This window comes from Trichomycterus rosablanca, chromosome 1, assembly GCF_030014385.1.
Source record: "Trichomycterus rosablanca isolate fTriRos1 chromosome 1, fTriRos1.hap1, whole genome shotgun sequence".
In the NCBI taxonomy this organism is placed as follows: Eukaryota; Metazoa; Chordata; class Actinopteri; order Siluriformes; family Trichomycteridae; genus Trichomycterus; species Trichomycterus rosablanca.
Window position 1 is genome coordinate 86,794,672 of NC_085988.1, and position 27,977 is coordinate 86,822,648.

Below are 27,977 nucleotides of genomic sequence, written 5' to 3' on the forward strand. Positions count from 1 at the left end.
TACTAATATATGAAGTGTCCCTGTCCAATAAGGTACAGCAACCAAATCGTTTTAAATATAAGCGCACTATTACATCTGCAACTGCAGCAGCGTTCATAAACTGCCTACCAGAATTACCAAATATATCAGCATCGGAACCTAAAGAACTAGATCAGGCAACTCAAAACCTAGAGACTGTATTGCACGCAACCTTAGATAACGTAGCCCCACTTAAAACTAAACTGATTAGGGAGAAAAAACTTGCTCCTTGGTACAATGACCACACATGCGCACTTAAACAAGCAGCACGGAAATTAGAACGCAAGTGGCGTCACACTACACTGGAAGTGTATAAGATTGCTTGGAAAGATGCTCTAACTGAGTATAAACATGCACTTATAAAAGCTAAATCTTTATATTATTCGTCCCTAATAGAGAAAAATAAAAACAATCCCAGATTCCTTTTTGAGACAGTGTCCAAATTAACTAAAAACGTCAATGAAACTGAATCTAATATACCGCCTGACTGTACCAGTGATGATTTTTTAAAATTCTTTAATGACAAGATCGAAAAAATACGACTTCAGAGTCAGAGTGTGTCACCTGCCAATGTTAAGTATGGACTCACTCCGAGCAGCATTGGTGAGAACAGTGATGATAACAGTAACGAGTTAATCCAACTAAATTCCTTTAATCCAATCTCCCAAAATGAACTAACTGTGTTGATTAAATCATCGAAGTCATCATCGTGTATACTCGATCCTGTTCCAACTCGTTTACTTAAAGATTTACTCCCAGCTATTGTAGAGCCCCTGCTTACATTAATCAATGCATCCCTTAGCCTTGGGTATGTACCTAAATTGTTTAAAAGTGCTGTTATTAAACCCCTGATTAAAAAACCTAATCTTGATCCACATGTTTTATCTAATTATAGGCCAATTTCAAACCTTCCTTTTGTCTCAAAGATATTAGAAAAAGTCGTTTACAAACAGCTATGTTCTTATTTGAATGAAAATTGTATTCATGAAAAATTTCAATCAGGATTTAGACCCAACCATAGTACCGAAACCGCATTAATTAGAGTAGTTAACGAGTTGTTAATGTCTTCTGATAATGGATGTGTCTCTTTTCTTGTTCTATTAGATCTTAGTGCAGCGTTTGATACGGTTGATCAGAACATTTTACTGGAGAGGCTAGAAAATACAGTAGATGTTAAAGGACTCGCACTCTCTTGGTTTAAATCATATCTGACTGACCGCTCTCAATTCGTTTATGTAAATAATAAATGCTCGGAAACTACAAAAGTAAAGTATGGTGTTCCACAGGGGTCGGTACTGGGACCGCTATTATTTACACTCTATATGCTTCCACTAGGTGAAATTATTCATAAACATGGCATAAACTTTCACTGCTATGCAGATGACACACAGCTGTATATATCAGCCAAACCAAATGATACTGACACAATCAGTAAGATAGAAGATTGTGTAAACGACATAAAAAACTGGATGTCGTGTAATTTTCTTTTACTTAATTCAGATAAAACTGAGGTTTTACTTGTTGGCTCTAAAGCTGCAAGAGACAAGTTGTCTAACCTGGTGCTAAACTTAAACACTTTCTCTGTTACTCCCAGCCCAGATGTAAAAAAACGTAGGTGTCACAATAGATTCAGATCTCTCATTTGATACACACGTTAATAATATTACTAGAGTTGCTTTCTATCATTTGCGTAACATTTCTAAAATAAGAAATATACTATCTGTTAATGACGCCGAAAAACTGATCCATGCGTTTATAACTTCTCGGTTAGATTATTGTAATGCTCTTCTAACAGGATGCTCTGGTAGATCCATAAACAAACTCCAGTTAGTTCAAAATGCAGCAGCTCGAGTGCTAACTAGAACTAAAAAATTTGACCATATTACTCCTGTTCTATCATCTCTACACTGGCTGCCAGTTAAATTTCGCATTGATTACTGTTAGGGTGCCTGCGACGGCTGGTGAAAATACCATCAGCTCCCAGCGTCGCAGGCGTTACAGAACAACAAAGAGCTTGGCCTCAAATAGCAGGCCAGCTCGTTAGGGGCGAACGACCTGCACCTGCGATCTCCCTATTTAAGGGGGCGTCGCCAGGTTGCAGGCGACGCACCTTTATCTTTTGTTCCCACTCAATGACTGCACAAGTCGCTTCTTTTATAGGGACAGTTTCGGTACCCCGGGCGCTAAATAGGGCGGTCGGGTGTGTAAGTCGTAAGACTGAGGTATTGTAGGGTTTTGGTTCTATTTATAGGGAAAGATTGGTGCGACTTCGTGCAGCCCTCGCGCTGCCGTTTGTTTGCGGCGTTTTGCATTAAAAACCCCTTCTGTGCGGTTAGCTTGTGGCTAATGGTAGCCCCGCAACCGCTTTTCACAAGCCTTTTATAGCCTGAACTTTCAGGTGGGTTCATCACTGCCGGGTTGGCCGTGTGGACTAAGCCATAGCGTCATCCACTTTTACAGTCCCGGTTCGAATCCACGCTGCAGTTAGCGACCTCCCTTTTTTCTAACTTCAGATCGGTTTCTTCCCAGCGGCACGAACTTACCGCTGGTGACAATACCGGTTCGGCTGTAGTCCCAGTTACCTGATTAATTTCACTTTAGCGATCCCGGAAGATTATCCTGGGATCTGTCGCCCTCAGCGCTGCTTTTAAGCACGAGGGCTCCTTTGTTTACTCGCTGTTAAATAGCGCAGCGAGCAGCGCGAACGCCTCTCATTCAGGCGATCCAGGTTCGCGCCTCGCGCTTTTGCTTTCGTTTTCCATTATTCTTTTTTCTCTTTTTCAGTTGCCTGCGGCGCCAGCGGCTTCACTCGGGAATTCTGCCCGAGTTGTTTTCTGTGCCTGTTTTTGTGTTTTGATTATTATTTATTGTTAAATAAAAGAACACCTTTCTCCGCATCTTTGGGTCCCTAGTCTCTCTCATTATAACAGAAAGGTGCGTCCAGTAATATGGACCCAGCGGAGAACCCCCCTATTTCTGACGTTCTACGTCACCAGGGGATGGCCTTAGGGAGACACGAGCTGGCACTCAATGAGCTGGCCAACCGTTTGACCGAAATTGTCCAGCTACTACCTACACTGGGTGCCAGTCCTGACCGCCAGACCCCGCCTTCTCCCGTGTACCCTACAACTACCACAGGTGTAGAGACCCCCATTCCGCCCCCCGAACGTTTTTCGGGGGAGGCAAAAAAATGTAGGGGATTTCTCCTGCAGTGCTCCCTCACCTTTGAGCTGCAGCCTTCCCGTTTTCCATCTGAGTGCTCAAAGGTCGCGTATATTATTTCACTGCTCACCGGCAAAGCCCTAGAGTGGGCCACTGCTCTCTGGGAGCAGGACGCCCCCGAGTGTGCCTCAGAGCTCGCCTTCAAGGAGGCGCTAAGGGACACTTTCTTCCACCCAACGGGAGGAAGAGAGGCTGGCCCGCGTTTGCTTGAGCTGTCCCAAGGAGGACGCTCCGTCGCTGAGTATGTGATTGAGTTTCGCACTCTAGCAGCCGAATGTGGTTGGGATGAGGGGGCGCTGCTTGCCATTTTCCATCGCGGCCTGGGGGAGAAAATTAAGGATGAGCTGGCCACTCGTGAGCTCCCCACCACACTTAAGGCCTTTTACACACTGGCCACTTCAATCGACACTAGACTCCGACAGCGAGCTCGGGAGCGAGGGTCTCATCCACCCTTTGTCCGGCCTCAGAGCTCGCCCCGGCCCGTGTTCCGTGACCAGGATCCCGAGCCCATGCAACTGGGATTGACCCGGGGGCCCACACCACCATCTTTCGACTCTCCCTCGAGGGGCCGGGCTCGGTTAAACGAGTAGGCCACTCTCGAGGCAGGGAGTCGAGGGTGGGCCGATCCATAATCCCTGATCATGGTCTGTCCCTTGCCACAGTGTTGCTCTGGGGCTCGGGCAACACGGAACTCCGGGTCTGTGTCGATTCAGGTGCGGTGGAGAGCTTTATTGATCGCCGCCTGGTACACAGATTGGGGATTGAGCTCCAGCCGTTACGGATACCCATAGCGGTTCACGCTGTGGATGACCGAGCGGTAGCCGGGAGTCCCATAACTCATCAGACGCGTCCTCTCACAATGCGTCTGGGAAACCATGAGGAGCGGATCACCTTTTTGGTGACCCAGGTCCCCCAGCTCCAAGTGGTCCTGGGACACTCATGGCTCAGGAAGCATAATCCCCAAATTGATTGGGTAACCGGGTCAATCTTTGCCTGGGGAACAAGGTGTCAGGACGCATGCTTGCTGCCAGCCAGTATGTCGTCGACACCGCTATCACCTAGTGCGATAACCCCTGATCTGGCCCGGGTACCGCCTGTGTACCATGACCTACATGAGGTCTTTAGCAAGTCTCGGGCGCAAGACTTGCCCCCCCACAGACCCTTTGATTGTGCAATAAATTTGCTTCCTGGTACTTCTCCGCCTAGGGGGCGCCTTTTCTCCCTGTCGGGCCCGGAGAGGGTAGCCATGGAGGAGTACGTTAAGGAAGCACTCCAACAGGGGTTTATCCGTCCTTCGTCCTCCCCAGCTGGGGCAGGGTTCTTCTTTGTGGGGAAGAAGGACGGAACCTTACGCCCCTGTATTGACTATCGGGGTCTGAATGCCATCACGATCAAGGATCGGTATCCGCTGCCGCTGATGGCCACGGCGTTTGAAGCCCTTCAGCGGGCTTCCATTTTTACGAAGCTCGATCTACGCAGCGCGTATAACCTGATCCGGATCAGGCGGGGGGATGAATGGAAGACTGCGTTCATTACGCCCACGGGACACTACGAATATCGAGTGATGCCCTTTGGGTTAATGAATGCCCCCGCGGTCTTCCAACGCTTTATCAATGAGGCTTTGCGAGAAGCCCTTGATAGATACGTCTATGTGTACCTAGACGATATCTTAATTTTTAGTCGGTCCATCGAAGAACATGTGAGGCACGTCCGCCGGGTTCTCCAGCTTTTGCTCGACCATCATCTGTTCGTCAAGCTGGAGAAGTCCGTTTTCCATGCCCCATCTATTTCATTTTTGGGGTTCATCGTTTCTCAGGGTGCCCTCCGTATGGATCCGGCTAAAGTTAAGTCTGTGGAGGACTGGCCAACTCCTTGTTCCGTACGCCAAGTGCAAAGATTCCTGGGCTTTGCAAATTTTTTTAGGCGATTCATTCGGGACTTTAGTACGGTCGCCGCTCCTTTGACGGTCCTAACTGGTAAGAGACCGTTTAAATGGACGATGCAGGCCCAGCAAGCCTTCAATAGGCTGAAGACTCTCTTAACCACTGCTCCGGTTTTGCAGTTACCCGATCCAGAGGAACCTTTCATTGTGGAAGTGGATGCCTCTGATGTCGGGGTTGGGGCAGTGTTGTCCCAGAGAGTGGGCTCTGAAAAGAAGCTCCACCCTTGCGCCTTCTTCTCGCATCGTCTAACTCCTGCCGAGCGTAATTACCCGGTAGGAGATAAGGAGCTTTTGGCCATCAAGCTAGCGCTTGATGAGTGGCGACATTGGCTCGAAGGGGCTAAACATCCCTTCCTGATCTGGACAGACCACAAAAACTTGTCGTTTATCCAGCAGGCCAAGAGGATGAACTCCCGCCAGGCTCGGTGGTCTCTTTTTTTTAGTCGCTTCCACTTCACCCTGTCTTATAGACCAGGGTCTAAGAATGGTAAGCCTGATGCCTTGTCCAGGCAGTGGGAGTCGACCAGACCTGAGACCGAGCCTGAACCCATTATCCCCCCGAGCCAGATTGTTGCTCCTATAACATGGGGCATATCTAAAATTGTCAGGGACGCTCAAACTGTGGAGCCCGACCCCGGTGGAGGTCCACCTGATCGGCTGTTTGTTCCATCTACAGTCCGTCATCAGGTGTTTGAATGGGCCCATGCGTCCCCATTTGCGGCTCACCCAGGAGTCTCTAAGACCCTGGAATTGTTGCGCCGAAGGTTTTGGTGGCCGGGGATGGACAGTCAGGTCAAGGACTTTGTCCGCGCCTGCGCTGTCTGTGCTACTAATAAAAGCACTAGAGAGCGTCCACGGGGACTCCTCCATCCATTACCAGTACCTTCAAGGCCGTGGTCCCATCTGGCACTGGATTTTGTTACGGGCTTGCCCAGATCCAGGGGATTCACGGTGGTACTGGTGATTGTTGACCGGTTCACCAAGTCTTGCCTTTTCGTTCCGCTACCCAAGCTACCGTCGGCCATGGCCACCGCTCAGGCTATACTGCAACATGTGGTAAGAGCACATGGGGTCTCATCTGACATTGTGTCGGACCGGGGCCCGCAGTTTATAAGTCAGACCTGGCGGGCCTTTTGCCAACTTCTTAGGGCGACGGCTAGCTTATCCTCGGGGTATCACCCCGAGTCCAACGGGCAGTCGGAACGAGTTATCCAAGATCTAGGCAAGATGCTTCGGTGCCTTACTGCAGGCAATCCAGCCACCTGGGCGGATAAATTGTTGTGGGCTGAATTCGCCCACAATACCCTGCACCATGCCGCACTTGGAACGTCACCGTTTGAGGCACAGTTCGGGTACCCCCCTCCGTTGTTTCCGGATCAGGAACAAGAGGTTGCGGTCCCAACTGTGCAGCATCATATCCGTCGCTGCCGTGCCGCCTGGCGAAAAGCAAGACAGGCTCTTCTAACCTCGCAATGCTCCATGAAGCGTAATGCTGATCGCAGGCGACAGCCGGCTCTCACGTTCCGGCCGGGCCAACGAGTTCTCCTGTCGACGAGGGATCTCCCCGTCAAAGGTACCACTCACAAGCTGGCACCAAGGTACATTGGCCCGTTCAAGGTGGTTAGACGGATAAATCCGGTGACATATAGGTTGGAGCTGCCTCCCAGGATGAAGGCACACCCAACCTTTCATGTCTCCCAACTTCGCCCATTTGCGTGCGAGGGAGCTAGACCCCCCCCCAACCTCCCGCCCCTCGTATCATCCAGGGTGCCCCTGCATTCACGGTTCGCCGCCTCCTGGATAGCAGGAAGGTGCAGGGTAGCACCCAATACTTGGTGGATTGGGAAGGTTACGGCCCCGAGGAGCGTTCATGGGTACCGGCTCGCCAGATCCTGGACCCTGAACTGATCCGCGAGTTCCGACGGAACCGGACCGCGGGTCTTGGGAACTCGGGAGCTGTCCCTAGAGGGGGGGGTACTGTTAGGGTGCCTGCGACGGCTGGTGAAAATACCATCAGCTCCCAGCGTCGCAGGCGTTACAGAACAACAAAGAGCTTGGCCTCAAATAGCAGGCCAGCTCGTTAGGGGCGAACGACCTGCACCTGCGATCTCCCTATTTAAGGGGGCGTCGCCAGGTTGCAGGCGACGCACCTTTATCTTTTGTTCCCACTCAATGACTGCACAAGTCGCTTCTTTTATAGGGACAGTTTCGGTACCCCGGGCGCTAAATAGGGCGGTCGGGTGTGTAAGTCGTAAGACTGAGGTATTGTAGGGTTTTGGTTCTATTTATAGGGAAAGATTGGTGCGACTTCGTGCAGCCCTCGCGCTGCCGTTTGTTTGCGGCGTTTTGCATTAAAAACCCCTTCTGTGCGGTTAGCTTGTGGCTAATGGTAGCCCCGCAACCGCTTTTCACAAGCCTTTTATAGCCTGAACTTTCAGGTGGGTTCATCACTGCCGGGTTGGCCGTGTGGACTAAGCCATAGCGTCATCCACTTTTACAGTCCCGGTTCGAATCCACGCTGCAGTTAGCGACCTTCCTTTTTTCTAACTTCAGATCGGTTTCTTCCCAGCGGCACGAACTTACCGCTGGTGACAATACCGGTTCGGCTGTAGTCCCAGTTACCTGATTAATTTCACTTTAGCGATCCCGGAAGATTATCCTGGGATCTGTCGCCCTCAGCGCTTCTTTTAAGCACGAGGGCTCCTTTGTTTACTCGCTGTTAAATAGCGCAGCGAGCAGCGCGAACGCCTCTCATTCAGGCGATCCAGGTTCGCGCCTCGCTCTTTTGCTTTCGTTTTCCATTATTCTTTTTTCTCTTTTTCAGTTGCCTGCGGCGCCAGCGGCTTCACTCGGGAATTCTGCCCGAGTTGTTTTCTGTGCCTGTTTTTGTGTTTTGATTATTATTTATTGTTAAATAAAAGAACACCTTTCTCCGCATCTTTGGGTCCCTAGTCTCTCTCATTATAACAATTACAAAATACTTTTACTAACTTATAAAGCGCTACATGGTCTGGCTCCACAGTATCTGAGTGAGTTTATTAATTACTACAATCCAGCACGTCCACTTCGTTCACAAGATGCAGGGTTACTTATAGTTCCTAGAATTAAAAAGATCACGGCTGGTGGAAGAGCGTTTTCCTACAAAGCTCCACAACTCTGGAATAATCTTCCTGCCTCTATTCGGGATTCGGACACAGTCTCAATGTTTAAGTCTAGACTGAAAACATATTTATTTTCTCAGGCTTTTGATTAGTATAGACAAAGGCGCAGAGCTTGGGGGTTCTTGGTCATAGAAACTTGTGGTGATCAGGGATGTTGGGTTGCTGTCGTCCTGCCTCTCTTGTCCGATCACTCAGGTTTGATGACGGTGGGGAGATGGGCGCTGATGTCCTGTGAAAGCCTTCATGACCTTGTTACCTGCTTGCTCTCCCTTTTAGTTATGCTGTAATAATTAGGGCTGCCGGAGTCTGAAACCTGTTTACCCACCGAGGTTAAGGATTAAAGTCGAGACTGCCGGGACAACGATGCTGCTCCTGTCAGATGTGACGGGTCTGGAGTAATTGCAACGACAAGAAATCACTACAGACTTTATTGAAGACTAGAGCGGATAACAACTCTATTATTATTTAATTGTTTATTTATCTATTTATGACCAGTTATGACTTTTAGATCATTTAATTCTGTGTTTGTATGATTTGTGTAAATTCTATGTTTGTATGCTTTGTGTAAATCGTGTATTTATTTAAAGTATCCTCCAGGCCACCCATGAAGGATGGGCCCTGCTGAGTCTGGTTCCTCTCAAGGTTTCTTCCTGTAATTTTCAGGGAGTTTTTCCTTGCCACAGTCGCCCTCGGCTTGCTCAACAGGAGTTTTTGTATCTGTTGGTCCTGGATTTTGTAAAGTTGCTTTGAGACAATGTATATTGTAAAAAGCGCTATATAAATAAAGTTGACTTGACTTGACTTGACTTCATGGAGCATAGAAAAATGAGTCTACCTCTTGTAGTAATCTTCAGAAGCCAGCGGTGTTATCTCGTGTCTGAGCTTTCCAACCGGTCTCAACAGATGGAGATGAAGTTTTTCTCCCTGTCCCAGGTGAGCTCTACAACACAAACTGCTGTACCTTGGCTTCTGAGCAGATGGTTTCCTTCTCTCCTCTGGGTTGGAGATCTGCAGTGAGACTCACACGATACTTCACATGAAGAGGTTGCGTTCTGCATACATATCCAAATTCAGATAGTAGTTTTAAAACTCTATTTATAAGTTAACGTCCAGACGACTCTCCCTGTGCTATGCTGCTGTCATCCGTCAAAGCTCCAGGCTCCATGTTGCAGACTGCAGGGTTCAAGCCACCATCGACTCCAGATGATTCTCCCTGCACTATGCTGCGGTCACCAGTCAAAGCTCCAGGCTCCAAGCAGCTGATTCAAGACACCTGGCCAGGCTCCAAGCAGTTTACTTCAGACGCTTCTCCAGGCTCCACGCAGCTGACTCCTGATGCCTCGCCAGGCTCCAAGCTGTTGACTTTAGACGCTTCTCCAGGCTCCAAGCAGCTCACGTCGGATGCTTCTCCAGGGTCCAGGCAGCTGATGCTATGCTACAAGAAGGTGCCCCCAGAGAGTGCTCCAGTTTTCACCTCAGCGCCCCCAGTTGGTGCCCCAGGTTCTATGTCGGTACCCCCAGTTTGTGCTTCAGTTCTCTCGTTAGCGCCCCCTGTTGGCGCTCCAGGTACCAAGTCGCTGCCCCCAGATAGTGCTCCAGTCCTTACCTTAGCACCCCCAGTTGGTGCTCCAGTTTCCATGTAGGTGCCTCCAGTTGGGGCACCAGGTCTCATGTCGGCACCTTCAGACGGCACACCAGGTTCCATGTCAGTGCCTCAAGATGGCGCTTCAAACACCACGTCGGCACCCCCAGACAGTGCTTCAGGTCTCGCGTCGGCCCCCGAGTTGGCGCTTCAGGCTCCTCCCCAGTGCTCCTAGGTGGCGCTTCAGGCTCCTCAGCAGTGCTCCCAGATAGTGCTTCAGGTCTCACGTTGGCGCCCCCAGACGGTTCTTTAAGTTCCACAGCAGCGCTCCCAGGTGTCTTGTTGGCGCCCAAAGGCGGCGCTTTAGATCTCACGTCGGCAGCCGGTGTTCATGAACTTATACCGGTTTACCCAGCTTGCCAGAACTCAGCCTACTCATGTCATGCCAGCCTCAGAACTTGCTGGAGGATGTAAAGTTTGCCCTCAGGGTCCAGGACCTCCCTTTTTTGTTTGTCTGTTTGAGGCACGCTGAGAGTCGTGTCTTTGGGGGGGGGGGGGGGGGGTTACTGTCACGATTCGAGCCTCAATGTGCTCCTGGAACTCAGGTGCACCTGCCACGCCCACCTCTCCAGGAGCACTTTAGTAGAACCGTTTGTGTTCTGTCTCAAGCCAACGCCCCTCATGTTGATTGGTTCACTGCAGCATAAAAGAAGGCAGCTGTGGACCAGTGTTTGGACTCTATATTGCCTGTGACTCTGTTATGTTGGTTTTCCTTTGTCTGTTTGTCTGCTAGCCTTAGCCTGTTAGTCTTATTCATGCCTTGTTTAGTTCTGTTCCTGTTTGTCTTAGTTTAGTTTTTGTTTAGCTTTGTTTATGTTTGTTTAGTGATTCTGTCTTGTCTCATGTTATTAGCTTTAACCCTAGGTTCCTGTTTAATGTTTAGCGTTAGCTTTGTGTTTAAATTAGTATTAGCTTTGTTCATTTATGTTTAGCTTAGCATTTAGCATAGGCTGTGTTAGTTTGTCTTGTCTTGTTTGATTCTGTCTTGTGTTACCCTGTTTTGTGTTTTGTTATCAATAAACATCTTGTAAATCATCTCTGTGTGTGTTCATTACAACATAATATTTGTTTAACATTTACTATTTACCTGTGTTGGATCACATTTATAAATAACAGGGACATCCGTTTGTTGTGATAAAATATAAAAAAGAAAAAATCTATATCAAAATATGGCTGGAAAAACGTGTTTACTTTGAACAAATCAAAATTAAACAACCTTAAGAAATGTAAAACATGACAGTGTAAGAAACAGCAGCCTGAACAGATCCAGTATCTGTATCAGTCTACACATCAGTCTACACATCTGTCTAATAATCAGTCTACACATCAGTCTAATCGTCAGTCTACTCATCAGTCTACACATCAGTCTAATCATCAGTCTACACCTCAGTCTAATCATCAGTCTAATCATGTCTACACCTCAGTCTAATCATCAGTCTAATCATGTCTACACCTCAGTCTAATCATCAGTCTAATCATCAGTCTACACATCAGTCTAATCATCAGTCTAATCATGTCTACACCTCAGTCTAATCATCAGTCTAATCATGTCTACACCTCAGTCTAATCATCAGTCTAATCATGTCTACACCTCAGTCTAATCATCAGTCTAATCATGTCTACACCTCAGTCTAATCATCAGTCTACACCTCAGTCCCACTGAACACAGTCTGTTCATGGCAGCCTATACAACACATGAGGATCAGCTTTACTGTGTGTGTTACATACCTTCATTTCATGCATGTATGCTGTGTCTCTCTCTCTCTCTGTCTCTCTCTCTCTCAGTCTGTCTCTCTCACACACACACTCACAGCAGGACATGTTATCGTAGGACAGAGTAAAGGGACACACTTTTATACCTGCGGGACCTGAACACCACATGTGTAATATAAATGTATGTGTGTGTGGGCGGGGGGTGTACAGGGGGGGTGTACAGTGTACAGTGTGTACTCATTAAAAACCTGTTATTTTATCTGTTCTTCACACAAAATGAGCTAAAGGAGGTTAACATAATAATAAATAGCGTCATTTATCTTTTGGTAAACATTAAAAACGGGTCCCACAGACCCAAACACCACACAAGGGTTAAAGCAGCATGTCTGATAACAAATGTGTCTGATTTAAAGCAGTGTGTCTGATAACCAGCAGTGTGTCTGATGACCAGCAGTGTGTCTAATAACCAGCAGTGTGTCTGATAACCAGCAGTGTGTCTGATGACCAGCAGTGTGTCTAATAACCAACAGTGTGTCTGATCAGCATCAGTGTGTCAAATAACCAGCAGTGTGTCTGATATCCAGCAGTGTGTCTAATAACCAGCGGTGTGTCTGATATCCAGCAGTGTGTCTAATTACCAACAGTGTGTCTGATGACCAGCAGTGTGTCTAATAACCAACAGTGTGTCTGATGACCAGCAGTGTGTCTAATAACCAACAGTGTGTCTGATGACCAGCAGTGAGTTTGATAAACATCGGTGTGTCTGATAATCAGCAGTGTGTCTGATTTAAAGCAGTGTGTATGATAACCCGCAGTGTCTGATGACCAGCAGTGTCTCTTAAGCAGTGTGGGTTTGATTAGACCATGAGGGTAGCTTGGGGCTGGTCAATTTTTGGCTTTGTAGCCGAGCATCAGTGTTTTAAACTGAATACGTGCAGTGGGGTGATGGTGTACAGCCAGTGGTGTATAGTAACGAAGTAATAATACTTCGTTACAGTACTTAAGTAGTTTTTTGAAGTACTTGTACTTTACTGGAGTATAAAAATGTTCGACAACTTTCACTTTTACTCCACTACATTTTCTAAAGAAATTGTGTACTTTTACTCCGTTACATTCGCTGTATGTAAATTCGTTACTCATTACTACAGAATGAAGGTAAATGATGTGAGATGTGTGACGGACTGCACCTGCGCTTGTGAGTTACACGGTGGTTAAACACATTAATGCGCATGCGCAAACGTTCTCTAAAAGCTATCGGAGTTTTCTAAAAGTGCGTCGTTCACCCAAAGACACGCAAATATGGAGATTTCAGAAGCTCCCCATCCAACACACTGATGTAAGTTCACAATGATTAACAAAGTAAAGCTGCAGCATCAGCGATTTTTTAATATTATTAGCATTAACATTGTTCAGATATCTACCTACCATTTTTACTGATTACATTCGAACCACAAATAAAACGTTTCACTAAATTTGTTTGAAATTCATTGACTGCAAAACTCATGAAGACACGTCCATTATTTTTAAAAACTCACCTACGGACAAATATTTCCTCAGATAACTTCTGTATTAGACCAGAGGAGAGATTCATGGTGCTGAGGAACATGCAGCACGTCTTTAACCCTTTAATGCTCTCAACAAGAAATCAACTTATACAACTTATTATTAATAATTTTTCAGCTGTTGGCTTCAAGTTAGAAATGGTGTTTTCTTAAAGTAAGAATACCAATATTTTTTTAGTTTAACACGCCATACAGTGAGTAGATACAGCCCAAAAAGATTATTTAAATACAGCTTATTTTACTCAAATATTTTGATTTAAATTATTGGTTAACAGATCATTAAAGGGATAAAAGTGCCACAGGTTTTGTTAAACTCTCTTGAGTTTTGCTTTAAATTAATTATGCCAAAATTATTTTTTGTTATTGAAATATACTACCCAAATAAAAAAATGGGACAGTATAGAAAATGCAAATAAAATAGATGCAGTGTTTCTTACATTTACATCGACTCACATTCTAAAAACGTTGGAACAGGAACATTTAGGGCTAGTAATAAGTTAAAAAAACAACCAAATAATGTCATGATTTCAAACAGGTGATGTCAACAGTTGATTATGATCATGAATTGACACAAATCATGTTCAGATGAAAGGAAGAAAACAGGTTAATTGTTAAGGTGGTTTACAGGCTTAAAAAAACGATCTTTATATTTAAAATGACCTCTTCCATTTATACTAACAGCATTTACTTTTACTTCTACTTTTAATACTTAAGTACATTTAATATCAAATTACTTTTGATACTTAAGTACATTATACATCAGACACTTTTAGACTTTTACTCAAGTAATATTCTAAAAGGTGACTTTTACTTCTATCAAAGTAAATTTCTGGTAAGATACTTGTACTTTTACTCAAGTATGGCCTTCCGGTACTTTATACACCACTGTGTACAGCAATGTGGCGATGTGATGAGGCAACAGTGTGGTGAAGTGATGTGGCAGCAGTGGGGTGATGTGATGTGGCAGCAGTGGGGTGATGGTGTGGCAGCAGTGGGGTGATGTGATGTGGCAGCAGTGGGGTGATGTGGCAGTGTTTGAATGAGCTGCAAGGGTTTAATAGTGGACATGGGAGCCCCTGCCAGGAGGGAGTTCAACCGTGGGACCAGAATCTGGACCAGAATCTGAGGAGCTTCCATGGAGAGAAATGGTCGAATCTTCTTGATGTTGTACAGGAGGAACCGGCACCATCTCGTCATATTGGCTACATGAGGAGAGAAGGTCAGCTGGTTATCCAGGACAACACCAAGACTTCTTACCTTATCAGATGGTCTGATCTGGGAGTCATCAAGAGAGATGACTAGGTCCTGGGTTGGAGACTGATCTCCGGGGATGAGTAACAGCTCTGTCTTGGTGGGATTGAGTTTTAGATGATGAGCTGACATCCATTGTGAGATATCTCACAGACATGCTGAGATGCGAGCTGAGACTTGTGTGTCTGAGGGAGGAAATGACAGGATGAGCTGAGTATCATCTGCATAGGAGTGGTAGGAGAAGCCATGGGAGGCTATGACCTTACCCAGAGAGCGGGTGTAGATAGAGAATATAAGTGGGCCAAGTACAGAGCCCTGAGGAACACCGGTTGAGAGAGTGCATGGAAGGGATATAGATCACTCTTGGTAGACACTTGGTAGAAACACCGTTTGTGCAGGAAATTTTGTAAAACATGAAATAATTGGTATTTCCTGATGTGATGAAGCTATTCAGCAGACTCTGAGCACCTACACTATATAGCCAAAATGATGGAAACACCTGACTGAGAACTTGTTGAACATCCCATAATATAAGAACAGGCATTACTACAGATGGTCTTTACATTGCAGCTATAGCAGCGTCTGATCCTGTGGAAAGGCTTCCAAGATTTTGAAATGGATTTTTGGAAATGTGTGTCATTCAGTCCAGAGACGATAATTCACACCAAAAGTTGTTGAGATTGGTTGAGGTCGGGGCTCTGTGATCTATCTATGGTGTGAGAGAGTGAATGAGTTAGTGAATAAGTGAGACTGAGTGAGTGAGTGAGTTATGACACTGTACTGTGTAGTTGTGACTGACCACATTCATAATCCATTAACTAACACAGAATTGTAGTTCTTCATCTTTATTACTGACCAGAATTATTACTATTGCAGAGCAGGAACAACGAATGAAAACGTGAATGAATGAATTATTCTACTACTACTAATAATAATAATATTTTATTCACTTCATATGATTGATTCACTTGTTTATTTAGTAATGATTCAATAATGATTCACTGTTGATTCAGTAATGATTCATCTAACACTAGTTTCTTCTACCCCTCCCTTCTCCCCTCTGCATGCACACACACACACACACACACACACACATGCACACACACTCACACACACAATCACACACACTCACACACACACACTTTCCCCCCTGCATGAACACACCTGCACATGCACACACACACAAACCTGCGCACACGCATGCATTTGCACATGCACATGAACATCACTCCACCGTTTCTTTACCACATCAAGACGTGTACTGTATGTGTGTGAGTGAGTGATGTGGTGAAGGAGTTCTGTTCATCAGCAGAGACGCTCTTTTCATCAGTATGGAGAAAGTCAGAACCGGCTCCTCTGATTGGTTGACTGCGTCTGATAGTTTCCTCTCCTCTTTCTAATAAGGAAACAGTGAGTGTGATTGGTGGCTGTTTCTCTCTTTCTGAAGGGGGTGAGACAGAGAGGAGAAACATCTCAATTCAGTCTCTCTGAGAGAGTGGAGGTGATCGCATCAGGTACGGAGTGGGTACGGAGTGGTACGGAGTGGGTACAGAGTGGGTACAGAGTGGTACAGAGTGGGTACAGAGTGGGTACAGAGTGGTACAGAGTGGATACAGAGTGGGTACAGAGTGATACAGAGCGGATACAGAGTGGTACAGAGTGGGTACAGAGTAATACAGAGTGGGTACAGGAAGAAGGAAGATGGATTTCTGGAGGACTTTGATTCTTCTCTCATCCACACTCACCCTCACAACAGCTAGTAAGTACAGACTTTTCAGCATCAAACATAAACTTTATTCCTTAAATGTTTTTACTCAGCTCGTGTTAGTCTAGTAATTAATTTTGATCTAAAGATTTAAAACACGGTACTCAGTCTTTTACAGGAGCCCACCAGATCCGGGGTTTGAATTTTAGTGCTGCTACTGGTCGGCTGGGCGTCTACGCAGACACATTTGTCTTATGCCCAACTTTTCCGAGTGAACCTGAGTGACCATTTAGCTCTTTTTGTTGAGGGACAAGCTGAGTGTGGTGCAGGAGTCTGCTCTTTTGTTTATTCCTGTTTTTATCTTATATTAAAATTAGTTAGAAAATCTGAAACATTTAAGTGTGAAAAAAATAGCAAATTAGTAAGAGGGTAAATAAGTACTGTACAGTAACACTTACCTACCTAATAATTCTTTTTCTAATGTACCTTGAGCTGCTGTAATGCTGGACCTTCCCTTTGGGATTAATAAAGTGTCTGTCTGTCTGTCTGTCAATCTATCTATCTATCTACTTTTTCACAAGACAGTATATGCTATATAGACAAAAGTTTAGGGACACCCCTTCTAATTATTGAATTCAGGTGCACAAGAGAGAAACTGGGACCCTGACCCTGGAGATTCACACCCCTCAGTAAAAGTTGTGACACTCGACTGATACCTCAAAAATCTGTCCATAGTAGTCTGTTGTTCAACGTAGCTACTGTACAGAGGACGGGGTGGATCTTAATGTTCAAGAATATTCTTTACATTAATTCCAAACATTTCATTATGATGAATCTCTGTGTTCTGATAATAAGTTATGATCAGTTTTTTATGCCTTTTTCATAGATAACACAATTAATTCTCTCTCTCTCTCTCTCTCTCTCTCTCTCTCTCTCTCTCTCTCTCTCTCTCTCTCTCTCTCTCTCTCTCTCTCTCTCTCTCCTCCTCTCTCTCTCTCTCTCTCTCTCTCTCTCTCTCTCTCTCTCTCTCTCTCTCTCACTGCTGTTTAGCCGAGGTGAGATGGATGGTGGAAGTCGATGTGATGGGAGACTGGAGATTTTGGCTGTGGATCAGTGGCTAGCAATGTGTGGGAATATCTGGAGAGTAGATCTTGTTGAAGTGCTGTGTAAAAAGCTGGACTGTGGTGAGGCTGTAGATTTCGGTGTTACCCAGTTTCAATCACCAGTATCACTGTGGCTGGATAAATTAGACTGCAGTGCATCACAGCATCATGTGAAGTTCTGTAAACCTGTATGGTGGGCGGTTCCTCATTGTCGAGAAGTACTTGCAGTAAATTGTTCAGGTGAGTTGTTTTACTATTTTATTATTATTACTAGAGATGCATGAGTACCGATACTAGTATCGGGTATTTGCCCGATACCGCGCTCATTAACTCGTACTCGTACTCGCAAACGAGGCTCCGATACTAAACATCCAATACCTTGTGCCTAGTGCACATTGCTGCGTTAACGCAGGGATTTTCAACCTGTGGGGCGGCAGTGCTTGTCTGGGGGGGCGCGAGTTCATTTTTCACCCACGGGAGACAGATTGAATTATTCTCACTGACCACGCTCACACGCACGTTTAATGTTATTCAGTTCCGTTTGAAAAAAAAAAAAAAACTTCAAAATAGAGCTAACAGCGAAGATAACCGGTTACAAAAGCAGCGACCGCTGTTATAGGACGTGTGTGTGTCTTTAATACTCTGCTCACAGTGTCGATACAAGTGATTCAGGAGTCGACTCATTTTAAGCGCAGCGTAAGTTTCTTTTCTCAGTCATCTCTCCGTGTTCACTGTTATAATGAATGATGCGGTTGTAAATAAACACCAACTACTACAGAACATTCTGTGTAACTCGCTTACATTATAAAGCTCAGGCTTAATTATACTGGTTATTACCACAGAGCGGGAGCCGACTCAGAGTCGTTTACGATTTACCGAGGTGAACCACGAATGTATGTGCTGATAGAATCGGCTCAGATGGGATCGGACTGTATTATCCCTTTAAAGTAAATATTTCAATCAGCAGAATCGCATCGCATGTATGATGTGCACAACGTTAATTACTTGCGTTTATTAATGAACGTTAACGTTAGCTTGTCAGAAGCTTTCTCAATTATATCTGTGCGGTGTTTTTTTTTTTTTACAATTAGTGTTCCACTGCACTATTTTACACTAAAAACTACACTATTCCATAATGCTCCAGATTGCATCATTCTAAATAGGTATCGGTATCGGTATCGGTATCGGCGAGTACAAAAATACATGTACTTGTACTCGTACTCGGTTGGGAAAAAATGGTATCGATGCATCCCTAATTATTACTATTATTATTATTATCACTAATTATTATTATTACTATTATTATTATCACAGAATATTATTATTATTATCACTGAATATTATTATTATTATTATCACTAATTATTATTATTATTGTCATTCATTTACTATCTTTATCCTATTAACGGTTGCAGTGGGTACAATTCACTGGGCGAAAGGTAGGAAACACACTGGACAGGTTGCCAGTCTATTACAAGACAAACACACACACACACCTCGGCTAATTTTAGTAGCTCAAGTTATACTGACTGCACTGTCTTTGAACTGTGGGAGGGAACCCGGAGCACCCGTAAGAAAACCATACAGACGCAGGGAGAACATGCAAACTCCACACAAAAAGGACCCGGTCCGCACCACCTGGGAATCAAACCTAGGACCTTCTTGCTGTGAGGCAACAGTGCTTCCCACCGAGCCATCGTGCCGCCCTTATTATTATTAGTAATAACAATGACAATAACAATAACAGGCAGGCCCAAATTCAAAAGATACCAAAGTTGAACGAGCTTACAAAGTCATGCATTGGGGAAAAACCAAACCAAAATATTCTCTGATTCTGTTCCCAAGCTGCTAACTTAAATCTTCTGAGCTCATTAACTCAGACAAGGTGCAGCTGGAGATAATTAGTCAAAGACCAATCAAAAAAAGGGCTCAGGACTGAGAGCTCTCCCGAAGAGAGAGGCGTGGCACATCAACAAACTCTGGAAGCACAGAAGCTCCAGCAGGAGCACACAGAGGCCGGATTCGTGAAACTGATTAGTTAGTTGAGAATAATCCTACCTTGAGAATTAAAGATATATACTTTTATTGTGCACATATTCAAGTCAAGTTTATTTTATATAGTGCTTTTTACAATGAACATCGTCTCAAAACAACTTTACAGAATCCAGGACCAACAGACCAAAACCCCAGTTGAGCAGCCGAGGGCGACAGTGGCAGGAAAAACTCCCTTAAAATTACAGGAAGGGACCTTGAGGGGAACCAGACTAAGCAGAGACCTCCATATTATTATTATTAATATATGTGGTAACATTACTAAGTGTTTATACAGCAGCCCAGAAGTTATTAAGCTTAAGAAGTTGCTTTTTAATTCTCTCACTGTAATATTTCAGAAGTCAGACTGGTTGGTGGAGGTTCTCGTTGCTCTGGGAGAGTCGAGGTGCATCATGGGAAGACCTGGTACACAGTGTGTGATGCTGACTTTGACCAGCAGGATGCAGAGGTTGTGTGTCGAGATCTCGGCTGTGGACTTCCTGTGGAGATGCTGGGAGCTAATACTTTTGGTAGAGGAGAACATCAGGTGTGGACAGAGGAGCTTCAGTGTAGAGGAAACGAGTCTCAGATTCACCTCTGTCCAACATCAGCTACCAACCACACCTGCTCCCATTCCAGTGATGTGGGACTGGTGTGTGCTGGTAAGACCCAACATTTAATTTAACATATCACAGAGACATTATTATTATTATTATTATTATTATTAATAACAATAATTATTATTATTATTATTATTATTATTATTAATTATTAAAGCTGGGGCATTTGGTACAATGCAGTACAAAGATGAATCAGGCCCAGAAAACTCTGAGGTGTTTCTGTATAGAATTGATGTACAGCTGTTTTTCTGTGTGTAATAGAGTTTCAGGTTGCATTTCAGTGACGAACCGTGTTAAGTAATCCTGAGCTCATGTGGCTGTATTTATCACAGTATCATGATGGTGTCTAATGCAGTGTCGTCTGAGAGCTCAAAGGTCACGAGAATTTAACAGGGGTTTCTAGATTTGCACTAAATAGACTAAGATTTCTCCAGAGTCCCTGAATCTTTTGACTAGATGGTGAAAGACTAAATTTGCAATCTTGCACTAAGAGCCATGATACATCTTTGCTTATATAGACTTTTTGTTTGAAGGATCTCATCTCATAAATCTGATCCCGTACTTTTTACCAACTCACTTGCTTATTTAAGAAAACAGCAACTTGAAAATTCTATCAATTTTTGACTCTTATTTTTCCTCTGTCCCAACTTTTTGGAGTGTATTGCAGGTATCAAATTATAAATGGGTTTCGATTTCTCAACTACAATGAAGTTAATGAGTGAAAACATTAGAAATCTTTTATTTCTACTTTTACCTGTTAAATAAAGATTCAAGAGAATTAACACATCACACATTCTTCTTTTGTTTCCATTTTTTTGGAAATATGATTTGTATACACACACACACACACACACACACACACACATAAATAACATGATTGGCATTTCTTTCACTGGGAACAACTTGATGGTGAGAAAGGAGAAAGGCCAGACTGATTCAAACTGACAGGAAGGATACAGCAAATAAATGAACAATCGTTATAATCTTGACAATCATCTAAGGACACAACATGTCAAACCTTCAGATTAGCTCAAGAACAGTGTGTGGAGAGCTTCATGCAATGGGTTCACCAAGCACAATGCAAAGCGTCGGATGCAGTGGTGTAAAGCACTGGTGATCCGATGGACGAGTCTGGGTTTTGGCGGTTGCCAGGAGAATGGTACTTGTCTGTCAGAAGCCACCCGTTACAGAATCCCCCCTGCTAGGAACGGCTCCCGACGTTCCCATGCGTGCTGCCCGGTTACGGTGGAATTCCTGAATGCGCTCTTCCAGGCCATACCCTTCCCAGTCTACAAAATATTGTTTGGAGTTCCTGACCCGACGAACATCAAACAAACGTTTAACTGTGTAGGCTGGGGAGCCAGCTATCAACCGAGGTGGGGGAGGCTTGGTTTGGGAAGTAGGGTTATAGGGGCTGCAAAGCACCGGCTTGAGGCGTGATACATGGAACGTTGGATTTATTTTCATACTTCGGGGAAGGGCTAGGGTATATGTTACTGGGTTAACCCTTCTTAGAATTTTGAACGGTCCCACATATATTTGGCTTAGGTTTCGAGACTCCATGGACAATGGCTTGGCTGACAGCCAAACTTGTTGTCCGGGTCGGAGAGATGGGCCCAAGCACCTCTTCCGGTTTGCTATAGTTGTCCTGGACGCGGTGGTAGATCTAAGAGTATTTCTTGCTCCCCGCCAGGCTTGTTTACAATGCCTGACCAGCTGCTGGGCAGAGGGGACTCCGACGTCGGCTTCCTGCTCTGGAAACATGGGTGGTGGGTACCCGAATTGACACTCAAAAGTGGACATGCCAATGGATGAATGAGTGTGTTATGGGCATACTCTGCCCAGAGCAGGTGTTTTGCCCATGTTGACAGATTGGCTGAAACCAGACATCGCAGGGTCCTCTCTAAGTCCTGGTGGGGAAGTGTGTCCCCAGTGAAGAATCTATGTTCTAACGGATGTGGGTACAAATAATGTCCCTGGAGGGCCACCACCAGGGTCCGGCTCTTGTTGCTGAGCCTCTTGAATAGCCTCCTCCAGACCCCATCGTAGCAGGGCCACTATTTGAGATCCTGGTATTATTGGCTTGCTGGGGGAAGAGGAAGTTGTGGTTTCCCACTGTCTGGAGAGGGAGTCAGGCTTAGTGTTCTTTGACCCTGGCCAGTAGGATAAGATGAAGTCAAATCGGCCAAAGAACAATGCCCACCTGGCCTGGCGTGGGTTGAGATGCTTGGCATTTTGGATGTACGCCTAGTTCTTGTGATCCATCCCGACCAGGAACTGATGTTTTGCCCCCTCCAGCCAATGTCTCCATTCCTCAAGAGCGAGCTTGACTGCCAGCAGTTCTTTATTGCCAACATCATAATTTCTCTGTTTGCAAAGCCTAGGAAGTGCTGGACCAGCTGTACCGAGGTTGGGCATGGCCACTCGGAAATGGCCTTGGTTTTGGCAGGATCCATTTGCAAACTTCCTCTGGAGACCCACAAATCCCAGGAAGGATACACTGTTCATATGGAACTGGGATTTTTCCAGTTCTACAAACAGGTGGTTATCCAGAAGAAGTATTGCCCCAGTGCTTCCTGGAGTACCTCATTTATGAACCGCTGAAAGACGGTGGGCGCATTCATGAGGCCAAAGGGCATCACTCTACGCAGTGGCCCGACGGGGTGATAAAGTCCGTCTTCCACTCATCCCCTTGTGTTACTCTGATGAGGTTGTAGGTTGTAGTGCGAACAACCTCCCTCTAGGTGGTGTTGTTCCCGGATGGAGGTTGATTGCACAATCAAAGGGCCAGGGGAAGGGGGTAGGATCTGGGCCCTGCGCTTGCTGAACACCTCTCTGAGGGCATGGTACTCCGGGGGGACCATTGACAAATCAGTGATTTCATTTGGTGCCTTGGAGGGTGTAGAGGAGGTCGCCTCTCCTACTAGGCATGTCCTTTGACAAAGTGACCCCCATAGGGAGATCGACCTAGTGCACCAATCAATCCTGGGGTTGTGTTGCTGCAACCACAGAAACCCCAGGATGAGGGGTATGGGACAGGTTTGGAGAGTCACTGCCCCAGATCCCCCCCCCCCCCCCCCCCCGTCAATTGTGGAACCTCCAGAGGAATGGTAGGCATTACCAGGGCTCTAGCTAGAGCTGCATCGATAAAGTTGCCCGCTGCCCCTGAGTCAACAAAAGCGTCCAAACATTTCTGCTGTCTGGCGCCCCATATAAGCCTAGCCTTCAAAAATAACCCGGAGGTCCGAGGGGTCGCCATATGGTCCGTCACAGATCCCCCTTGGACTCTCTTCCCTAACCGAACTGTCAAATGTCTGCTTAAATTCATTAATAAATAAATCAAGGGACGTACATAGGTTGGGCCTGTTCCCCCATATCACAGTGGCCCATGTAAGAGCCCAGCCTGACAGTAGGGGGATGATATGGGCGACTTTAGCTCGCTCAGTGGGAAAGCTTAATGGCTGGAGCTCAAATGCCAACGAGCACTGCAACAAAAAACCCTACACCGACCTGGCTCCCCATTATATCGTCTGGGGCCGGCAGATGGGATTCGGAGCAATGTGCACGTGGGGCCGGGATAGGAAGAAGTTGACTGCTGGCATGTGAATGGGGGGTAGAGGGGGGTTCAGGTTTATGGCTTTCAATCTATCCATAATCTGTTTCAAAACCTGGACGTGTTGGAGAAGAATGTTGCCCTGGTGCTCCACCGCCTCTGTCTCTGCTGCTGAAAAGCAGCCTGAAAGTGTAATGTTGCCACCATCATGATTTACAGTAAGAATGGTATTAGCAACAATTCCCAATTTGGCCAGAGGGTCAATTCTAAGAAGGTTTTAGTTAGTGTCAAGCTTCCTCCATTTAAAAATGATTGAGATCACTGTGGTCCTGGGAACTCTCAACAACTTAGATATTGTTTTACATTCTCTGCGTTTAGCAGATGCTTTTATCCAAAGCGGCTTACAGTACTGAGACAGTATACTAAACAATTGAGGATTAAGGGCCTTGCTCAACAATAACAACCTGGCAGTGGTGGGGCTTGAACCAGCAACCTTTGGATTACTAGTCCAGTACCTTAACCACTGAGCAACAACTGCCCTGTTTTATATCCCCGTTCTAATCAACGCCTTGCCACAATGTAATGGTGGAGATGTCAAGAGATGTTTGTTTTTTGTCCTGACAGTGCAGTGTACATTTTGGGCCCTTACAGACCAAGGTGTACCTTCCCAAACTATGTTCAATCAATTATAATTGCAATTTCAATTGAGTTTTCCACACACCTCAAGGATGTTAGGTCCCCTTTTGTTTATTCTTTATATGCTCCCCCTTGGTGACATCATACGTCGGCATGGTTTACATTTCCACTGCTATGCTGATGATATTCAGCTTTACATCTCCTCCAAAATCCATTAATACTGAACTTCACTCCACTCTGACAAATTGCATCACTGAAATGAAATTGTGGATGAAAGCTAATTTCCTCAAATTAAACTGTGAAAAATCTGATATGATCATCGTAGGTCCTACAACCCTGGCAAAAACCACAAAAAATTTTCAAATTACCATTGATAATGACACTTTGTCTCCGTCTTCTAACATCCGAAATCTTGGTGTAATTTTTGATAGCAACCTCTCTTTTGACCTCCATGTAAATCACATCACCAAAACTGCTTTCTTTCATCTAAAAAACATAGCACGTCTACGTCCATCACTCTCTTTTTCTGCCGCCGAAACCTTGATTCATGCTTTTATTACATCCAGAATTGATTATTGCAATAGTATCCTTTATGGTACATCTAACAAAATCCTAAAAAAAACTTCAGTATATCCAGAATTCAGCTGCTCGCCTCCTTACTCATACTCGCTCCCGTGATCATATTACACCTGTTCTCCAAAAACTTCATTGGCTTCCCGTTGCTCAACGCATTCAATTCAAAATTCTTCTATTCACTCACAAAGCTCTCCATAATCAGGCCCCATCCTACCTCACCGACCTGCTCCATCAGCACATTCCCTCCCGTAGCCTTCGCTCTTCTAAGGCTAACCTACTGTCCATACCCTCTAGGACCAAGCACCGGACCTGGGGTGACAGGGCCTTTTCCATAGCTGCTCCATCTTTATGGAATGCTCTCCCCAAACACCTACGAGATTGTCCTGACCTGTCCAAATTCAAGTCACTTCTCAAAACTCATCTATTCAAAATGGCATTTAACTTGTAACAACACGAAATAAATGCTTTTATTTTTGCTATTCTTTTTAATAGTTTTTATACTTAGATCATGACAGAAATGTGAAGTCCTAGATCCTAAAACTTGTAAAGTTTTCAGTTTCCTGATTGCATGTGAATCTGTCCTGTTTCTGTCTAATTTTAAGAAATTGTTCTATATTTGTTGTTCTCTCTCATAATTTAGCTAATTTTTAATGAACTGTCTTATGCTGCTCTCTTTGTTTTTATCTTAATTATTCTTGATGTTGATGTACTATTTTGATTTTGTACTATGATTTGTATGGTGTATGTACGTATTTGTTTTGATTATTTGTCTTATGTAAAGCGTCTTTGAGTATCTTGAAAAGCGCTATATAAATAAAATGTATTATTATTATTAACTAAAGCCAAAAGGATGAATCTGACCACGAAAAATCAAAGAAACCAGTCTGAAGACATTTGTGAATAAGTGATTTTAGTTTCTGATTTTTGATCAACTACGTTTTCACTTAGTCATTCTGGTGATAAAGTGTAGATTGGTAGAAAAGACGGTAATTATATAAATTCTAATCAATTCTATCAATTCCGCTCATTGTGTAAGTCGCTTTGGATAAAAGCGTCTGCTAAATGCTGAAAATGTAAATGTAAATATCTATCAAATCCACAGTAAAGTTGGCTAACAAGGTCTGAGTACTTTCTGAATTTGCCTGATTTTAGTCATGACGTTTCTAAAAAGCAAATTAATTAGTAAGCAAAACTTTACATTTATGCATAAACCTGAACATTTTCCTTTAACGATCGAAACTTCACAACTCCACCCCAAATCCTGTACTGCACAGGTGGCGTGAGGCTGGTGGATGGTGGAAGTCGCTGTGCTGGGAGAGTGGAGGTTCTTCATAGAGGACAGTGGGGAACAGTGTGTAGTGCAGGCTGGGACATGGATGATGCTGCAGTGGTGTGTAGAGAGCTGGACTGTGGGGAGGCTGTAGCTGTGCTGGGTAATGCTCACTTTGGACCAGGATCAGGACCAATCTGGATGGAGAATGTGACCTGTAGTGGATCAGAATCTACACTGAAGAACTGTTTATCAGCAGGATGGGGGAACCATTACTGTGATCATCATAATGATGCTTCAGTCATGTGCTCAGGTAAACTGTACTGTTCTCATAGATGACTATAAACTGTATTTAGTCATTAAGATATTATGTTTTAATGCTATCAACAATCGTTCATATTTAATCGTTAATCTAGTTAATATTTTACATGTTTCTTTAATTTAAATAGTGAATTTCCCCACTGTGGGATTAATAAAGGATTATTTTATCTTATCTAAAACAAAGTGTTTAAAGTAACCAGATTCTATCTCGTGTTAAATGGATTTAAAGTAGTGGTGATAGTTTCTGACTGTACCTTCACCACAAAGTTCACATTTCCTTGTGATTTACTTCTGTGTGCTAATATATTTTACCAGAGTATGTTTACTACCTCAGTCATTAAATACTCTTTTAATATTTCAGGAGTCAGACTGATTGATGGTCCTCATCGGTGCTCTGGGAGAGTCGAGGTGCATCATGGGAAGACCTGGTACACAGTGTGTGATGCGGACTTTGACCAGCAGGATGCAGAGGTTGTGTGTCGAGAGCTGAACTGTGGACTTCCTGTGGAGGTGCTGGGAGCTGCTGCTTTTGGTAGAGGAGAACATCAGGTGTGGACAGAGGAGCTTCAGTGTAGAGGAAACGAGTCTCAGATTCACCTCTGTCCAACATCACCTACCAACCACACCTGCTCCCATTCCAGTGATGTGGGACTGGTGTGTGCTGGTAAGAGATGCATTAATTTACAGTTTTTCCCTTATTTTACATTTTAATGTCCAAGTCAAATTAAGCTTTATACACACATACAATGAGGAAAATAATTATTTGATACACTGCCGATTTTGCAAGTTTTCCCACCTACAAAGAATGGAGAGGCCTGTAATTTTTATCGTAGGAACACTTCTATTGTGAGAGACAGAATCTAAAAAAAATTCAGATAATCACATTGTATGATTTTTAAATAATTAATTTGCATTTTATTGCATAAAATAAGTATTTGATCACCTACCAACCAGCAAGAATTCTGGCTCTCACAGACCTGTTAGTTTTTCTTTAAGAAGCTCCTCCTATTCTGCACTCATTACCTGTATTTATTGCACCTGTTTGAACTTGTAACCTGTATAAAAGACACCTGTCCACACACTCAATCAATCACACTCCAACCTCTTCACCATGGCGACAAAATTGTAGACCTGCACAAGGCTGGGATGGGCTACAGGACAATAGCAAGCAGCTTGGTGAGAAGGCAACAACTGTTGGCGCAATTATTAGAAAATGGAAGAAACACAAGATGACTGTCAATCTTCCTCGGTCTGCTGCTCCATGCAAGATCTCACCTCGTGGGGTAAGGATGATCCTGAGAAAGGTCAGGAATCAGCCCAGAACCACACGGGAGGACCTGGTCAATGACCTGAAGAGCTGGCACCACAGTCTCAAAGATTACCATTAGTAACACACTACGCCGCCATGGATTTAAATCCTGCAGGGCACGCAAGGTCCCCCTGCTCATGTCCAGGCCCGTTTAAAGATCACCAATGACCATCTGGATGATCCAGAGGAGGCATGGGAGAAGGTCATGTGGTCAGATGAGACCAAAATAGAGCTTTTTGGTATCAACTCCACTCGCCGTGTTTGGAGGAAGAAAGAGGATGAGTACAACCCATCCCAACCGTGAAGCATGGGGGTGGAAACATTATACTTTGGGGGTGCTTT

At 44.7% G+C, this 27,977-nt stretch overlaps 1 protein-coding gene across 1 annotated transcript in view; it reads left to right on the forward strand.

Annotated features, from left to right (window-relative positions):
* Positions 1–9,473: 9,473 nt before the first annotated feature.
* The window catches only part of LOC134330789 (scavenger receptor cysteine-rich type 1 protein M130-like), a 38,035-nt gene continuing 19,531 nt past the window's right edge, over positions 9,474–27,977 (forward strand). Inside the window, exons 1-4 of the mRNA XM_063012083.1 lie at positions 9,474–9,909; positions 19,710–20,012; positions 26,010–26,325; positions 26,695–26,990. Of these exons, the coding sequence (XP_062868153.1) occupies positions 9,474–9,909; positions 19,710–20,012; positions 26,010–26,325; positions 26,695–26,990 (1,351 nt within the window). The remainder of the gene's footprint in view (positions 9,910–19,709; positions 20,013–26,009; positions 26,326–26,694; positions 26,991–27,977) is intronic.